The sequence below is a fragment of the Coenobita brevimanus genome, chromosome 19, assembly GCF_032717465.1.
Source record: "Coenobita brevimanus isolate Jiangsu-jjx chromosome 19, ASM3271746v2, whole genome shotgun sequence".
NCBI classification, from domain to species: domain Eukaryota; kingdom Metazoa; phylum Arthropoda; class Malacostraca; order Decapoda; family Coenobitidae; genus Coenobita; species Coenobita brevimanus.
Window position 1 is genome coordinate 73,283 of NC_136972.1, and position 19,441 is coordinate 92,723.

General features: G+C 42.9%; 1 protein-coding gene and 1 non-coding gene across 2 annotated transcripts in view; one reads left to right on the forward strand and one right to left on the reverse strand.

Moving 5' to 3' along the window:
• The window catches only part of LOC145391601 (sodium-coupled monocarboxylate transporter 1-like), a 35,585-nt gene that overhangs the window by 8,092 nt on the left and 8,052 nt on the right, over positions 1-19,441 (forward strand). The window contains exons 7-9 of the mRNA XM_080266144.1: positions 17,081-17,199; positions 17,442-17,596; positions 18,938-19,182. Of these exons, the coding sequence (XP_080122270.1) occupies positions 17,081-17,199; positions 17,442-17,596; positions 18,938-19,182 (519 nt within the window). The remainder of the gene's footprint in view (positions 1-17,080; positions 17,200-17,441; positions 17,597-18,937; positions 19,183-19,441) is intronic.
• Positions 8,017-8,135, reverse strand: LOC145391769 (5S ribosomal RNA). The gene has a single exon (XR_013895898.1). It is a non-coding gene; the product is annotated as a 5S ribosomal RNA (ribosomal RNA).

Below are 19,441 nucleotides of genomic sequence, written 5' to 3' on the forward strand. Positions count from 1 at the left end.
ATCATCACCCACATCCTTTATCATCACTCACGTCCATCATCACTATCCATTATCATCACCCACATCCTTTATCATCACTCACGTCCATCATCACTATCCATTATCATCACTCACATCTTTTATCATCGCTATCCTTTATCATCACTCTCACTTCAAGTGGCGTACCCAGAAAGTTGAAAAGAGGGGGTGTATTTTTTTTTTTTTTTTTTGTATCTTCTTTACTGTGCAGCCCATGACTTTGCCCACCGCGGCGAGTCCATACAGCTAGGGGGTTGGGGGGGGTTCTTGTTACATAGCCTATGATTTCATCATCCTTTGTATAATTCTAACGTACAGTATGCTGCATGTTTGATCATGATTCGCCTCGTGGCTTCCATAGTGACCAGGCTTGCGTGTTTTACCTCACTCCCCCCTTCTCCCCCTTATAGTAGAGTGAGTCGTTCTTTCTGTTGTTCAGAGCAGGATTGTCAACTCTTTGTCCCCTATGGCTTCATTTGCGCGTCCTTCTTACAAGTTGTATCAAGCTCTGCCGGCCCCTATATAATGAGCTCAGTCTTTGCATTAATTGCCACTTAGATCTACTCCTCATATATATATATATATATATATATATATATATATGTATCGTGCCACCGCTAGCATCAACTATTGTGCCACCGCTAGCACCAAATTTATGTGTCAGTTTAGCTGCTAATTCCACCTGATCCACCAATTTTGTGTAGCCGTTATATGGAATAGCACAGCTGACTACATATTATGTGTTCTGCTGTTATTGTATAACTAGACCACCGTGTTGGAGATCGACGACACTGTCTGTAGTACATGTCAGCCACTCACCGTCACTGCCCGACACTTTCCACCAAAGGTCCTCTGCCACTAGAAGGTGGAAGCTGGTCTGTTATATTAAGTGGTAGCGTAAGGTGACAGAAATGAGCAGATTAAATATCTCTTTATTGGGCACAGAATAATATAACTGCGACCCGAGAGATATGTAAGAGCAATACCACCTCCCTTGATAACTATATGACTTCTTCTGATGCTGTACGCTCACCGTGCCGACTTGGGCGCGGTGCTGAGGTCAGCTAAAAGTGAGGTGCCAAGCATTTACATGTACTCTGGGCTTATGCAAAAAGTAGAGATAAATGACAACTCTACTAGCACATTATACACCTCTATAGAATGGTATTAGGTACATTCACATATACCAACATAATAAATGGTTCCCCAGGACTTTACACTTACGCACTATTCAGATATCTTTTCACTTCTCCTAACCTTCATTTTATAATTGAAACAAGGTGGCACTTGTGGTCTGCCATCCACATTCTTCCTATACCACAGCTAACAGCGAAATGATATTTGGTTGTTCATCATTCACACTTCATTACACACTGTTAATTATGACTAAACAGCTTTAAAAATTATTATGTAAAATGTGTGATACTACAACTTCTTATAGAAAAAGATGTTGACCCCAGAACATCGCTCGGCCACACCATTGACGTTCTCATCGACATTGTTGTCTTAACTACCGTGTAGCCTAACCAGAGTGTAGGGTAGCTAACTATTCAGAAACATCCATTTGCAGTCCACGATTACGGACACGTGGTCTCAGTGGGTTCCTTAATTGGTGCCTTAAATAGTAGCCTAAACCACAATACAGGACAAGACCACAATAAGTAGAAGACCAACGCCAGGACCAAAATAGGAAGGAGAAAGATATGAAGGAAGATAGGACAGTACATAAGGCTATAAATCAATCCTGTTCAGGTGGGAGAGAAAGGTAAGCTCCTTTAATACATGAGACAGCCAATTCACATTCAAAGAAGTAACACTGAATGAAGGTAAAAAGGGTCGTAACTGGGATGAGAAGTTCACTGACAAAGCTAGATGATGCTTGCTAGGCAGAACTGCTATCTCTTTACTGTGTAACTCACAAAAATCAGGTGCAATATAGTACCCCTCTACTGTAAGGAATTGATTCTGCGAGGCACAAGTCACAGTTATGTCCTCTGTCTCAGGAAAGTAAAAGTACTGTTTCGCATGAATATGAACATGGAAAACTGACTTCAACTGAATGGGTTGGAAGGTGCAACGTTGCAGAGCAGAGGAAGTATTTGTGTCCAACAAGGCCCTCTTACACTCCTCAACCTTTAATGGTACGAGGACACAATGGAAAGCAGGACATACATGGAGATCAAGAAATGAGGCCTTACACTTCTCAAATTCATCCACAGTCGTTTCTGCTACATATTTCTTGTCATCTGAGACAACCAGCACCTCTGGACCCTCTTCAGTAACAACAAGTGTATTATTAGCAGTAACAAAAGGGAAGGAAATGAACCGCCATGCCTGGTACGTTACAGCATTCCTCATAGGTACCAATATCATGATGCCTTCATGGGTCAACTGGGCCTCTAACAGTGGGTAATAATATTCCAATTGACTCAGATCAAAGAGTGGCATAAGTCCATGCTTCCACACAGCTATGTCAAGTGCATTTGTTAGTATATTGGTAGGAAGCAATAAAGCATTAACTCTGTTCAAACTTGCATCGATAAAGCCGTCCACCATATTGGCTGCATGCTTCTCCAAAGCAGTGATTGACTCGTCGAGAGCATGTAAGTGTTCAGCGAATAACACGAAGTTAGCTAGAGTTGGTAGGTTAATTGGATGTTGTTCACAAGCTCTACTAGATGGTTGGTAGTCCTAATTATCTCGTTAGCTTTGTTAGTGAACTCATCTAACTGTTTATACACATGCATGATTAATCTATTATTGGCTTTAGAGGCTAGTGTCAAGTCATGCATTTGTCTACCCAATTGCACTACGTCCTTATCTAATGCCGTACCAAAGAGTTGTTGAGACAGGATTCCTAGAAAATCCACAAGTCCTCTCTTAGTAAGTGCATGGACATGCTTGGAAAGATCAGAGTGTACGTTAGGCAAAGCAACATGCAAGTTAGTGAGCCTGTCAGTGAGCCTGTCTATATGCCTAGTCTGAAGCTCAACAATTCCATGCAAGGTTCGTTCCAAAGCTTCAGTGTCAGAGTTTGTCAATCGTGGGTTTCGATTAAACATCTTTCCCACTTCCAACAGTTGCTGTCTGAGATTCGACAAGCCTTTGGAGGCCTCCTTGACAATATCTGGCATTTGGAGATAGCCTTCCATTGGATAGTAGACGCATACTGCATCTTCCACTACCACGACTTCTCCAAGTGGGCTCTTCAGTGCTCCTGGCATTAACGCAGTCGAGTCCGTGTCCAACGTCATTCCATAGGTCCACTCCAAGCAACGCACGAGGAGTATGAGCCACAGTCACATTTTTCTGCAAGAGAAGATACTCCCTCAATCACTCTTGTTGTGGGATCGTAGCTTGCTGCAATACTCTTGGTTAGGGACAGGTACAGACGATGACATAGACTGCGACAAAGACAGAGTGGACAACACATCAGATGCATGGTTAGTTAGGCCTAGCTCTTGACTTACTAGTTTGATCCTATCAGCATGTACTACCTCCTGAGTTCCATTAGCTTCATCCTTTATTCTATAAGTATTTCCACGTACTCGTTCCACAATGGTATATGGTCCGTGGAACTTAGGTCTGAGCTTGGAAATTCTCTCAGGGTTGTGGATCATGACCTTCTGGCCTGCCTGTAACGTCTTTTCTTGACTACCTTTGTGTTGTTTCGCCATCATCTCAGCCCTTGAGGCTTTTAATCTTTTCCGTACTTCACTGTGTATACGTTGGAATTTCAACAACTGTACCTTTGCGTAGTCTTCTTCGTTGTATACTGGAGTACTAGGTCCAACCAACAAATCGTTGGGTAACATTTTCTCTTCTCCATAAAGGATATAATGAGGAGACTTCCCAGTTGATGAATTTTCTGAGGAGTTGATGGTCGCCACTACATGTGATAACCAGTCTTCCCAGTTATCCTCTTGATTTGAGGTTATTATTGGTCTCAAGACTTCCAGTATCTTCCTGTTTGTCCTCTCCACCAGGCCATTGCTCTTTGGACTAAAAGGCGTTACAAAAACTTGCTTTACTCCATACATACGACAGATTTCTTGTAACACCTGGTTACGAAATTCACTGCCATTATCCCTGAGCAATACCTTAGGTGTAGAGTATGGATAAATCACTGAAGTCACAAAAGCGTGTGCCGCCTCCTCTGCAGTTTTCGTCTGTAAAGGTGCTAGAACAGTGAATTGTGAGAAATGGTCCACTGTCACTAGTACATAACTCGAACCTTGACAACTTCTCGGCAATGCTAAGAGATCAATGGAGACTGTATCCCAGGGTTTTTCCGGTAGAGGATACTCTAAGATGGGAGTTGGAAGTCCAGTCGTTCCTCGTATTTCCGCGCATTTGACACATTGACTGACGTGGGCTTCTATGTCCTTCCTCATGGTCGGCCAATAGTATTTCTTTCTCGCCTCACGTATGCATCTATCACGACCGGGATGACCCACTTGAGGTACGTCACGAAACTAACTGTAGCACAGCTTGCTGTAAGGTAGCAGGAACAACCAATTGATATGCAGTGTCCTTCCCTGGGGGTTGCTTATACAAAAGACCCTGCTGAAGGAAGTGAGTCATCAGTACTGGGAATTCAGGTAGACAAGTCTCATCGCCAGACTCCAAGGCATAGATGACTTGAGACCACATCACATCATTACGTTGTTCTGCTTTTACCGTATCTGAGGAATACTCAGCAAGAGCAACATCCTCGGCTATGGTAGCAGCAATGTTTCTACTCAGCGCGTCGGCTACGACATTTTGACGGCCCGGTCAATATCTGACCTCTGGATCAAACTCCATTACCTTGCCAAACCAACGAGCAGCCTTACTGTGCAAGTTCTTTCCTTTAAATAAGTTGCGTATGGGTGCATGGTCAGTTAAAACAATTATCCGGTAGCCAAAGATAATATCCCAGAAATGTCCTAACGCCCACACTACTGCTAATGTCTCCAAATGTGTCGTCGAATAATTCTTCTCCGGGGGTCTTAGTGCCCTACTAGCATACGCTATGGTATGTGTCTTGCCTTGCCCATCCTTCTGCTGTAACACCGCTCCCAGACCCAAACCTGAGGCGTCCGTGCACAGATAGAAAGGTTGAGTATAATCAGGAAACGCTAATACGGGTGCTTCTGACATGGCTTGTTTGAGCTCATTGAAGCTTTTCTCTTCTGAGGGTCCCCATTTCCATGCAGCATCCTTCTTAAGTAGTGTCGTTAAATGTGATACTATGATGGCATATCTGTGGACAAAACTCCTATAAAAGCCAGTGAGGCCTAGGAACGATCTTATCTGATCCTTGTTCTGTGGTGTAGGAAAATTTAACATTGGCCTTACCTTGTCCAGCACAGTCTTGATGCCATTACCATCAACAAGGTGTCCTAAAAATCTAATACTGGACTTCAAAAATTCACACTTTGACAGCTTGATTTTCAGACCTGCGGATTTCAAGGTTTCCATCACTCGTTTTAACTTGTTAAAATGACTGTTAACGTTGTTACTCATGATGATTAGGTCATCTAGATACGCTAAGACGTCTTGCCCTAACATCTCACCAAACAATTGGTTTATCATCCACTGAAATGTTAAAGGAGCATTACTCAGTCCAAAAGGCATCCGGAGAAATTCAAAGTGCCCACGGTGAGTGCTAAAAGCAGTAATGGGACGCAACTCTTCGGTCAGCTCCACCTGCCAATACCCTGATGCTAGATCCAGACAAGTAAACACAGTATTTCCCTTACCTAATGATTGAAGTAAGTCTCGCAGATGCGGAATCAGATAATGATCCGGTACAGTTACCTTGTTCACTTGCCGAAAATCCACAACAGGTCTCACACCACTGTCCTTCTTAGGCACCAGAAAGAGTGGTGCATTCCAAGGCGAGGAAGAAGGCTGGATAACTTCATCATGAAGCATCCTTTCAACTTCCTCATCCACTGCTTCCCTTTGGCTGTGCGGTAGACGGTATGCGGGGACATAAACTGGATTTGTACCAGGGCACAAACCAATATGATGCTTCACCCTATCCGTCCTACCCAGCGCTTCTCCTGGAAGTGCTACTACATCGGAAAATTCTCTAAGGAGGCTAGGAGTCGTGTTTTATGGTCTACATTATCCGTGACCTTCACATATTGCTCCAGCTGTTTTTCCTTAGCCAGACGTACAGGTTCCGACTGAGTCATTGCTTGAGATGTAACTACAGGAGAGATCACCGGCACGTCGTCGACTTCCTTTATGGGGGCACCATAGCACATCAAGTCGCCTATATAACAACCATCTCTGAGCTTAACTGCGCCACCACTCATATTTGCGATGAAGAGGGTTGTCTTCTGGTCTTGCCCAACGCTACTCAGAGTCGATTCCAGCGACAATGCCTTATGTTTTACAGTCTCAGTTAAGCATGCTACATCAGTTCCCACCGACACGTCAGGTACTCGGACAGGAATACAGACAGTTCGACTGGGTAAGTGGTGGTTACCACTCACTATAGCCCTGACTTTCTTCCAGTCCATACCCTCCGCTTTGTGTGCATCCGGGGACTCCCTTGACGCTTCACCTGTCGGGGTCACAGCTGGTTGAACGGCTCCTGATTGGATGCCAGTTCCAGTTCGTGTCGTTGAGGGATTAAGGCCTACAAACTCTTTCCCATTAAAGGAAATGGAATGTCTTTGAGGGTGTATTACTATGTCATACTCCTCCATGGTTTCAAAGCCTAAGAGCCCATCAGCTGGCAGAGGAAAATCCTCAACCACATAAAATGTAGCACGTAACACAGGAGATCGTTTATCTGCCCTCAATGTCAACGGCACCTAGCTTACAATCTTCATTTTACTCCCTGTCACACCTGTCAACATTACATCAGGTGCTGATAATGTCCAGTTTGTTAGAGGCATTTCACTTTTAAGTCTTTCCAATGCTTTACTAGAAATAATGTTTGTACATGCCCCTGTATCTACGATCAGGGACACTTGGCCTTTCCCTATGATCCAAGGAATAGATAATAAGTCCACCTTAGTAATAGCTGCCACACACGCATCGGTGGATTGTACTATTTTAATTACTTTTGCGTGCGGCCCTGAGCTTCCCCCGAACTAGCTTGGTTCCCTAGTTTCTTCCTCTTTTCAATGACAAAGGGGCAATAGTCCGTTTCATGAGGACAATGCCCATGTATGACACACCATCTTTTCACCTTTGGCTTAACAGCCTTGGTCCTTTGCTGTGGAGAACTAGTAGCTGTATCTCTCCAGCCCAAAGTTTGCAAGGCTTTGCTAGCTTCTGCATAGCATATGCCTGCCTTCGCCAAAGCCTGACTTTCAGTACAGTTAGGATGCTGCTGTGCTATATCAGTAGCAAGATTAGTGGGTGCCATATTAGGTTCAGGTATCTGCCACAAAGGAGGAGGGTTAGTGGGGTGCCAACCATTTACATATACTCTGGGCTTATGCAAAAAGTAGAGATAAATGACAACTCTGCTAGCACATTGTACAACTCTATAGAATGGTATTAAGTACATTCACATATACCAACATAATAAATGATTCCCCAGGACTTTACACTTAAGCACTATTCAGATATCTTATCACTTCTTCTAACCTTCATTTTATAATTGAAACAGGGTGGCACTTGTGGTCTGCCATCCACCATCTTCCTATACCACAGCTAACAGCGAAATGATTTTTGGTTGTTTATCATTCACACTTCATTACACACTGTTAATTATGACTAAACAGCTTTAAAAATTATTATGTAAAATGTGTGTTACTACAACTTCTTATAGAAAAAGATGTTGACACCAGAACATATATATACCGGTATATATATATATATATATATATATATATATATATATATATATGTATATATATATATAATCATTCATTCATTGCCAGAAGCCATGTATCCCAAATGGGGTGGCCAAGGCCTTAGAGATAATTGTTTTACAGGGAGGGGCACTAATCCTCCACCAACCCCACTTGACAAGTAGGGAGAACGTTATGCCAACAGCATCTGGTGTTCCCAGGCGGTCACCCATCCAAGTACTAACCAGACCCAACATTGCTTAACTCCGCTGATCGGACGGGAAGCGGTGTACTCAACGTGGTATGGCCGTTGGAGGATATATATATATATATATATATATATATATATATATATATATATATATATATATATATATGCAAACTAACCACAGGAGAGATGAAAGGAGCGACAGTGAGTACTTTCGTATATTACATCTTCAGACAGAGTGAGACACAAACGAAAAGGGCAGAGGTCATTTGAAGACTAAGGTATACAGAAAACCTACAAATATAATGTCATATGTTCATTACTATTCAAACCATCATCTATCTATCTATCTATTGCCAGACGCCTCAATCCCGTTTGGGGTGGCCACAAACAAATCGCCTCCAAGTCGCCCTGTCCCTCGCCATTTCACTCCCCTGCTCACAACTCACACCCCTCCTCTCTCATATACCTCTCCACCCCATCTCTCCATCTCATCCTCGGCCTCCCCCTCCCTCTTTCCTCCTCCACCTCACTCACATACACTCTCTTCGTCAGTCTTTGACCCTCCATCCTCTCCACATGGCCAAACCACCTCAGTGTGGTTAATGTAAAAAGATCTGCATTCATATCCATGTACCTAAGAGCATATAGAATTTCAGACCCAGAATTTTTAGATGATGAACCAAAAATGATTCAGAGTATTGGAAAGAAGCTAAATTATAAAGCATACTAACTCAGTGCCAAGAAACGATTCCTTGAAGGGAAAACTAATAAGCCAGATCGCCAGAACATTCAAAGGACCCATGTCCTCCCCTTCCATGAAAATTTTCTTGATGTTGTTCACATACTGAGGAAACTCAATGTACAAGTAGTATTCAAATATGAGAACACCATCACAAAAACCCTCATCAAGAACAGCCCTTTCAGTAATTCAGGCGTTGTTTACAAAATCCCGTGTAAAAGCTGTAACAAATTTTACATAGGACAATCTGGAAAATATTTGGAAACTAGAATTTCACAACATAAATACAGTGTAAGGACAGCCCAACAGAGTAGTGGTTTATTTCAGCACAAAGCATCCAGTGATCACTATATTGACTGGACAGGCTCCAAGATTCTAGCAAGATCTAAAAGCTTAGATGAAAGAAATGTAATAGAATCTTGTCCAATTTCTGGCACATATGAAAAGAATGTAAACATGAGGTATGGTCATTTTAAGTGTGATAAATTGTTAACTGAATTAATTTTAAAGCAGTATCCCCCAGACTAACAAGTGATTGTTTCCTGTCATCTCCTGGTGGTTTAGTCACACCTGTGTGGGACACACCTAGCATTAATCCTCTAGGTCTTAAGCAGCAGTATTTATCCCCTCCTCCCTCCCCCCTCTCCCCTTCTCCCTTCCCCTACTCCTCTCCTCCTTCCCCCTCCCTCCCACTCCCCTTTCCTCCCCTCCTACTCCCTCCACCTTTGTCACGTGCATTTTTAGATTCAGGTCATCCTTTGTTGTGTTCCACTCCCTGCTGCAGGTGACCATGGGTTAAGCCGCAGGTAAAAATTCAGGTCATCCATTGTTCTGTGTGCCACTACCTGCTGCGGGTGTGCATAAAAGACCTCTACCCTTTACGTTTCTGTGTCACTCTGTCTGAAGATATAATGTACGAAAGTACTCACTGTCATTCCTTTCATCTCTCCTGTGGATAGTTTGCATATACAGTATATATATATATATATATATATATATATATATATATATATATATATATATATATATATATATATATAGAGAGAGAGAGAGAGAGAGAGAGAGAGAGAGAGAGAGAGAGAGAGAGAGAGAGAGAGAGAGAGAGATTGATATAGAAAGATAGATAGATAGATAGATAGATAGATAGATAGATAATTTGCAGAAGGGGGAGCCATGGCCACATGCCCCCCCCCCCCGCGGTACGCCACTGCTCACATCCTTTATCATCACTCACATCCATCATCATTATCCTTTATCATCACTTTCATCCACATCCTTTATCATCACTCACATCCATCATCATTATCCTTTATCATCACTTTCATCCACATCCTTTATCATCACTCACATCCATCAACATTATCCTTTATCATCACTTTCATCCACATCCTTTATCATCACTCACATCCATCAACACTATCCTTTATCATCACTTTCATCCACATCCTTTATCATCATCCTCACATCCTTTATCTTCTCTCTGACACCCATCAGTACTATCCTTTATCATCACTCTCACATTCTGTATCATCACTTAGACATCCGTTGTCATCACTCACATCCATCATCACTCGCACATCCTTTATCATCACTTTCACATCGTTTATCATCACTCACATCCATCATCACTCACACATCCTTTATCATCACTTTCAAATCCTTTATCTTCTCTCTGATATCCATCAATACCATCCTTTATCATCACTCTCACATTCTGTATCATCACTCACACTTCTTTGTCATCACTCACATCCATCATCACTCTCACATCCTTTATCATCACTCTTACATCCTTTATCATCACTCAGTGTTACCAGTATCTACCCTGCATAGCATATATATTTCATACGCATATTCCATCATCCGCGCCCATACTAGCAGACTGAGCCATCCCCACAACACATAAGATACTGCCACATGAGTTTACTGAAGCATTATTTGCGTCACTCTGAAATATACACACACAAATTGGGTGTTTCCCTTATTATTTTCTTCCTCCATAGAAATGTGTAGAAGGGGAAGGGTGATGCCCTGGAAAAAGGAAATTATGGAGGCATAAAGCTTTTGCACCAAATAATGAAGATAATGGAGAGAGTTCTAGAAGGTATGATTAAAGAAAGAAGGAATATTGATGAGATGCAGTTTGGGTTAATGCCAGGCAAAGGGACCACTGATGCTATATTCATTGTTCGACAACTTCAGGAAACTATGTAGAAAAGAAAAGGGAACTGTACTTTGTTTTTGTTGATTTTGAAAAGGCCTTTGACAGAGTCCCTAGAGAGGTGGTGAAGTGGGCAATGAGAAAGCTTGGGCTGGAGGAGTGGCTAATTAGGGTGGTTGTGGCCATGTATGTGGGTGCTCGCACCCAGGTAAGGGTGAATGGAGAGTGGAGTGATGAGTTTTCCATGAATGCTGGTGTGCATCAGGGGTCAGTCTTGAGCCTCTTGTTGTTTATCATGGTACTTGAAGCCCTCTCACGTGACTTCAGAAATGGACTCCCGTGGAAGATGTTGTATGCTGATGATTTGGTGTTGATTGCAGAGAATGAAAAGGGGGCGGAGGAAAGATTTACGAAGTGGAGAGATGGTATGGGGCACAAGGGCTTACGAGCAAATGCAGATAAAACAAAAGTGATGATATCTAGAGCTGGGGGCGGTACTGTCAAAGAGGAGGGAGAGTGGCCACGTGCGATTTGCCACAAGGGCGTGGGAAGTAATTCCATCTTGTGCAGTGTCTGTGATAAATGGTTGCATGAGAGATGTGGCGATATTAGAGGTAGAGTGCGAGATAATGCTGATTTCATGTGTGTGGTGTGTCGGGGAGAGCAGGTGGAGATTGTCAGGCATGAAAGGATTGAACTTGTTGGTGAGTCTCTTGAGTGTGTGGAAGAGTTTTGTTATTTGGGAGACATGTTATGTGCTGGACGTGGGGCAGGAGATAGCTCTGTGGCTGGAGTGGGGAGTGGTCGGAAGAAGTTCTGGGAGCTGTTGTCTCTCCTGACATTGAGAAGGCTCTCCCTCCATGCTAAGGGATCTTTGTATGCAGCATGTGTTTGGAGTGTAATGCTGTATGGTAGTGGGACTTGAGCAGTAAAGGAAGAGGATAGTCGCAGGCTCAAACGTATAAAGATGACAATGATTATGTGGATGTGCAGTGCGTCCTTGAGTGTGAGACCTGGGAGGGGGGGGCTTGGTTTACAGTGGAAGAGTTGAGGGATAGGATGGGACTGGAGTGTATTGGTGCTGTAATGAACAGCAGTAGATTGAGATGGTCTGGGTATGTGTAGAGGATGAGGGATGATAATTGGCTGCAGAATTTGAGAAGTGTTAATGTTGGGAGTTGCGAGAGGTAGACAGAAAAAGACCTGGGACGAGGTCGCTGAGTGTGACCTCAGGGATAAGGGACTGAACAGGGAAGTTGCCAGAGTTTGAGCAGCATGGACAACCGCCATTAGATAACCAAGGCCGGTTCATGCAAACGTGTTAGATCCTTAAAAAATGAATGAACGATATAAATATGATACAACCTATTCACGTTGGGAGTTGGGTTATGAGAGTCAGACCGAAAAAGACCTGGGATAAGTTACAGAGTGTGGCCTCAGGGATAAAGGACTAAATAGGGAGCTGCCAGAGATCAAGTAGCGTGGAGAGACACCATTAGGTGACCAAGGCCGGAGCATGCAAGCACGTTGGAGCCTTTATAAACGAAACGAAAGTTACGAACAATACCGATACACAAACCATATTCACATCCATGTTCACAGCACTTCATCATCGGGTCAAAAGTCTGAAAATATAATAAAAGAGCAAATGATACCAACTGCCAATTGCTCATCACTTTGGGACTGTGTATGGACAACACCTTAAAATATTCTTGGATTCGATCCTGATCATCACTATCACATCTTTCGTCATGACCCTCACACTTTTCATCATTATTCTCACACTGAAAAATGAAAGAAATAAACGCAATGGGCAAGCAGTAGAACACACACACACACACACACACACACACACACACACACACACACACACACACACACACACACACACACACACACACACACACACACACACACACACACACACACACACACACACACACACACACACAGTGTTAAAAACAAACCAGTTATCAATTGGATAATCACTGTGGGGGTGCCAGGGGAATAGGAGTCCTCCTACTGCTGCCACATTTACTGAGTGAAGCGCCTTCTTGAGACTGATGCAGGCTGCCAGCAGCCCTTACTGAAACTCACAATGGTTAGAATCCAATCAAGCGTAGACTTCTTGGTTGAAGATTGCCGAGGCTTCTGAATCGTAAGCTAATGGTCCTGGATATCCATCAACAGCATATGAGCAAGACCCTTGCCTGGAGCACTGAACACCATAACACCGTGGTAGTTGCTGCAGTCACACTGATCTCCGTTCATTTCCCAAACAGAGCTAACCAAATACCTTGTCCAGTCAGGAGGAATTATACCAGTACATCGAACAACTTCTGCTACTGCAAGTCTATCTATCTATAGCCCGATGCCCTAATCCCGCAAAGGGTGGCCCCAGACAAAACGCCCCCAAGTCGCTCTGTCACCCACCATTTGCCTACCCTCCCACCAACTCACTCCCCCCTCCCTCATATACCTCTCAACTCCATCCTTCCACCTCATCCTCTGTCTTCCCCTCCCTTTCCCTCCCTCCGCCTCACCTACGTCAGTCTTTCATTCTCCATTCTCTTCACATGTCCAAATCACCTGAATGTATTTCTCCTAATCTTCTCAACCACATCCACCTCACAACGTTCCTTCACTTCTTCATTCGTCAACCTGTCCCTCCATATCACTCCACATGCTCCTCTCAAGTAAGTCATTTCCACTGCTCTTACTCTTGACTTGCTCCCCTCTAGCAAGGTCCATGCCTCGCTTCCATACGTCAGGGTAAGGATCACAGTATTATCATGCAGTGACTTCTTAACTTCCATACTCACCTTCCTATTTCTCATCACTGCTTTCAGTGAACCAACAACCTTCCTTCCCTGCTGTACCTTTTCAGGCACTTCATTCCCAAAGTTCTATCCTTACTCATTACACTACCCAAGTACTTGAATGCACTCACATTCTCCATATCCTCACCATCCAACCTCACTGTACATTCTGTGACTTCATTCCTCTCAAACACCATAACTTTACTGTTGTTTACATTAACTTTCAGATTCCTCTTCCTACACACTCTCCCAAATTCACTCACCAAACCTTGCAACATCCATTCATCTTCACTCAACAACACTGTATCATCAGCAAACAGCAACACCGGAATCTTCCACATCTCACCCTCATTCATTAGAGCCACCCCCACATCCACTGCCCTACCTTGCACCTATTTTACAACTCCATCCATGTATATATTAAACAGCCATGGAGACATCACACATCCCTGTTTCAGTCCCACACTGAGATCAAAGAACTCACTCAGCTCACCATCCACTTGCACTGTAGCCCTAGCTCTTTCGTACATACTCTTCACAGCATTCAACAATTTCCCCTCCACTCCATATATTCTTAGTACCTTCCACATACCCTGCCTATCTGTTCTGTCATAAGCCTTCTCCAAGTCCATGAAGGCAGCATACACTTTCTTTCCCTTCTCTAAATACTTCACTAAACATCTTAGAACAAATATCTGATCTACATACCCTCTTCCCTTCCTAAATCCCCCTTGTTCTTCTCCAACTGGCTTCTCCATTATATGCCTAACCCTATCAATGAGTATTCTACCATTTATTTTTCCTGTCACACTAAGAAGGCAAATACCCCCATAGTTACCACATACTTCTCTCTCTCCTTTCCCTTTGTATAAAGGAACAATTATACCTGATTTCCAGTCCTCTGGAACCCTTCCCTCTTCCCAAGCCAGTCTACATAACTTCCATATCCACTCCACTACAATCTCACCCCCACATTACTGCAAGTAATCCCAATATATGGCTTCTTCCCCAGCTTTGATCAGTTTGGCCGGATGCCACAAAGACCAGTCACCCTACCACTTTTCAGCCTTGTCACTGCCTTCTGTATTCATTTAAGGAAGACATGGCATTGTAGACTGGTGTGATGGCAGCTAGCGACTGCACATCAGCCGATGGAAGCTCCATGCTGGGTTCTGCTATACACAACTGCTTTAAGTATTCAAGCCAATGAGCACGCTAGTCACTCACTCTAGACACAAGCCATCTACCTACTATTTCAGCAGAGTTAACCTGAGAGGCAGGTCTGGAGCAGAGTTTCCTCAGGGCTTGATAGCAGGTCGAAGGTCATTTACAGTAATATTCCTTCAATCCGACCACCAATAATCCAAACATCCCAATACTCCGAATATTGCAAGGCATTTTTTTTTTCTGGGCTTTTTAAAAATTTTCTGGGCTTTATCTAAAGATTTATCTGGCTTGGACTTGCTCTTCGACTTGGATGTACTTACCTGCCTGCAACTATTCATCTACAATTCTTTGTATTTCCGGTGAGTAAAACAATAACCCATATCATTTTAAGTGTTTATTTAATGATCCTGTACATATTTTTAATGTTTTCAGAGGTCCCCTCATTAATCTAAAAAAAAAAAAAAAAAGTCCGAAAGACCCTCGGTCCCCTGGCATTCGGATTACAGGACTCTTAATGTACTTGAAAGCCACCTTCTGACTCCTCAGGAATTTCCCTGACATACCTCTCTTTGTCCGTTCTTGGTAAAACTTTTGACTGACAAACCAGAAATCTTTGTGGCCCTCAGTCCCTAGCCAGTCTAGAAGCATAACCCATCAACTGCTGCTAGCATCCCTGGTGAGACAAATCCCCTACTTGATCTTGGGCACTCAACAACACATTCATCAGCTTCTTCCACAGTAACACACTTATGAGTACCCTTCCACTCAAAAGGGTCATCAACAGCACTGACCACACCAACCTGACTTCTGACTGTCACTGCATACTCATCAGTGCATTCCATACTCAAGACTGAATAGTTATATATGGCATCCCGAGATTTTCCCATATTTCATCTGTAGCCTTAGAGCAGCAACATCAAGTCTGTGAACTGCAGTAAAGAACTCTGTTTTCCTGAAAACCAAGCAGTTCTGCAGGATGCTCCAGAGTTCTTACAACAAGGTGGTCAGTCTTCTTAGCAACCCCTTCAACGATGGAATAACAAGTCCAGCAGTGAAGATAAGGCTTTTGGAATCTGGATGCAGAAATTTCCAACTTATGGGATTTTTTAAAATACAGAAAGTTAGAACTATTGAAATTCCTGGTTCTAAAGCCATGGGGACCTACTTATACACAATCTTCAAAGCCTTCCCTGTCAGTGCCAGTAACTGCACTAAAGTTGCTAAAGGCTAAAAGTGTATCCCACAAGGGGCACTGTTCCACACCTGAGTTGAGGCTGGCATTGAACAGGTCTTTTTCTTTGAGATAACTCATCTCAGTAAGTGGATACACAGCAATATGAGAGATAATGCCATAACTGAATCATACATAACTCTTTGCAAGAATCTTCAATACAGTGCAATCAATTACTACTTCTTCGCTTCATCAGTCTCTACATCTTGATGTCTTGTATACACCTTTGTTTGTCCATTTGTTTGAACTGCTGTACAGTATCTCATTCTTCCATCATCCACTGTGTATGTACTTCCCTCACAAAATATAAGTATTCCATGTTGTCACACCGGAGGCAGTCTACAGTTCTTGGAGGAAACAACTCCATTGTGCTTCTGTTCTCAACTACATCAATTTTTATCCAAGGATATATTATTCCACATTTCTCAATGGATCACTTTCCTTTTTTTTTTTTTTTTTTTATTACTATCGTCAGTTTCTTCCATCCACATGACAATGCTGAGCCTAGTATATATTCCTTTTTGAAGTTCTCCTGCAGCCATTTTGTTCAATTTCCTTCTCCATGTCACAACTTTCAAATCACACATTAGCCTTCCACTTTAAGTGACTATTTGCCACATTTCAAACTTTAGCTTTCACTTACATTAGTCATGCAAGAAAAATAATCATAGATTATAAATTTCTTGATAAAGTTGTCATCTATGTATTTATCAAACAACACATGGGGTCAGGGTGGCACAGTGGTAGAGCATCGGACTTGGGACTGGGGGGTCGTGAGTTCGACCCACGCCGGTAGCTGCCATGCCGGGAGGGGTAGCGCCCTCCTGTCACCTAGCAGGGCTATATGATCTAGTAAGGTCTAGCTCGGGGGAAAATTTCCCTTTCAAACAACACATTCATAATTACCAAACAATGTCCCACTTTCAACACAGTTCGCTGTCCAGCTACAGTAACTCTATGGCTTGCCTGCTGTGGGAGGACTTTCTGAAGGATATTCCATACTTCAGCAGGATGTCAGATGCCTCAGCCACCAGAGTCCTCAAGCTCATATGTAAGGCTTTCTTCTCATGTTATCAGCAATAATTCAGCAGGTTTGAGGGGTTCATAAACTTTAAAAATCATTTCCTGTGTTGTCAATACACATTTAGCACTGCATGTTGTCCATGGCATTTATAATTTTATACAATGGAACAAGATTGTATGATCAGCATAGAGTACTGCAAAACACTTTCCTTACATTCTGGTAGACACTATATTGTGGAACTGTGTATTGATGCTGCATGTTGGTGGCAGCTGTGGTGATGGGCCTATCTGGCATCTGTGTGGGTATGCTGGCAGGCAACCTGGGCAACATCTTCCACATCTTCTACAGCATTTCAGGATCTGTCAAGGGACCAATCCTAGGCGTCTTCCTGGCTGGCATGTGCACACCCTGGGTCAACGCAAAGGTGGGCACAGGTTTACACTCTCCACATAAAAGTATTGTTATTTCATTTCATCATCCAATCCTACGTTGCCCCATGAGGAGCATATTATTAATAGTTAAAAATTCATATATGTAACCTACAACTACAGGGATTTACTGTATCTTTCAGGCATTACCTCCCACACAGGGTTTTGAGAGGGGAGGAGGTATCAGGTCTTTCAAAACTAAAGTTTAGCCTTCCCTAATCGTCAAGCACATCACGCAGAATAAGTAAATGCAAATCATTACCTTCTTGTGAGTGGTGTGTGAGAGGGAACTTGTATGAAGATGGCTGCTACGTTGGCTGGAAAGTTCTTTGATTAGTGAAGCATACTGTACTGCATGCAAAGGGCTAGCCAGGAGAGGCCACCAGAACTGTACAATCCTTGTATTATTATGACAGAAGCAGCACGGATTGCTTTATATAAATCGTGACATAAAATAATTATTGCTAATTCTTTCACTCTTATATAGCCTAGTATTTCATAATCACTGTACATCTTGAAACTCATGTAGGGAAGCAAAGATGTCACAGGTTTTATAACTTACTGTTCCTCTCATTTATCTTACATTTCTTCATAATCACTTTCATTATCAATGGATGTCAATTATTTCAATACACTGCTGTGTAATTCTTGTAGATTTCATATTTTCCACCAGCAAAACTTTTGTACTTTACAATAATGCACAAAGGAAGAATTATTTGTATCATTATAATTAGCTACAACATAAGTTCAGTCCTGTCTACTGCTCTTATGCTCATACCACCAGTGTCAAGGTTACTCTCTCTCTCTCTCTCTCTCCCATCACCAAATGTGTCTTTTATTATCACATTTTTCTCCCAGATTGGAACTTGGCATATATAAACCTCATGCTGACAAATTAATGATCTTTCATTCCTCTGTTATACATCATTCATCAACAGAGCAACTCCTTCCTTACACCATACACTCACGCATATATACCTGACCTATACATTTCACATCTTCTCACTCCTCCACTTCATGCCCGTTCATCCTTGCGTCACTCAGTGCCAAGACACCATACCTTGAATTCCTTAACACAGTCACCATACACCTCATATCAAAAGGCCACACGAACTAGTTTATTACCAGTGCAGGACCTAGATCAGAGGATTGCTGCAAAACTGCCGAGAGTAAGAATAGAGGATATGGGACTGTTATCCCAGTTGATCCTCTTCCTTTTTAATATCAGGTCTACTGGGAATATGGAGGGCAATATTATAACACTTGCAAGTAGTATTTTTTATCAACTGATGTCCACATAAAACCACAGATTCATATGACCAAACCACAATCTTCAGGGTGCAGTGTTAGGATTCCTGGTGGCCTTCTGTTACAACATTTGGGTGGTGGTGGGCAAGTTCCTGCGCGGGGGAGGACACCCCACCCACCTCCCCCTTTCTGTTGACAGCTGTCCTGAGAACCTCCACCATGTCAACAACTCCATCGTCGCCTTCATCAGCAACATCACCACTGCTACACCCAGCACCAATCTCACCATTGACCTGACTGCAGATTTCACCACTATGGCACCTGACACTAACAGGTTAACAAACACTGTCACCAAACATGAAACTTTCTCTTTAACTACAAGTAGGGGGGTTTTCAAGAATTCTCCCCCAGTATCCCTGCTTGTCATATGAGGCGATTAAAAGGGTTGGTGGTGGGTTAGTCCCCCACACCGTAAAAAGAACTAACTAAACTAGCGAATAAAGTGCCTCGGACCAGGACGGACCATACGTTGACGACTAAGGAACGGACAAAGGACATTCTAATGGTAGGGACATGGAATGTGAGAGGAGTGA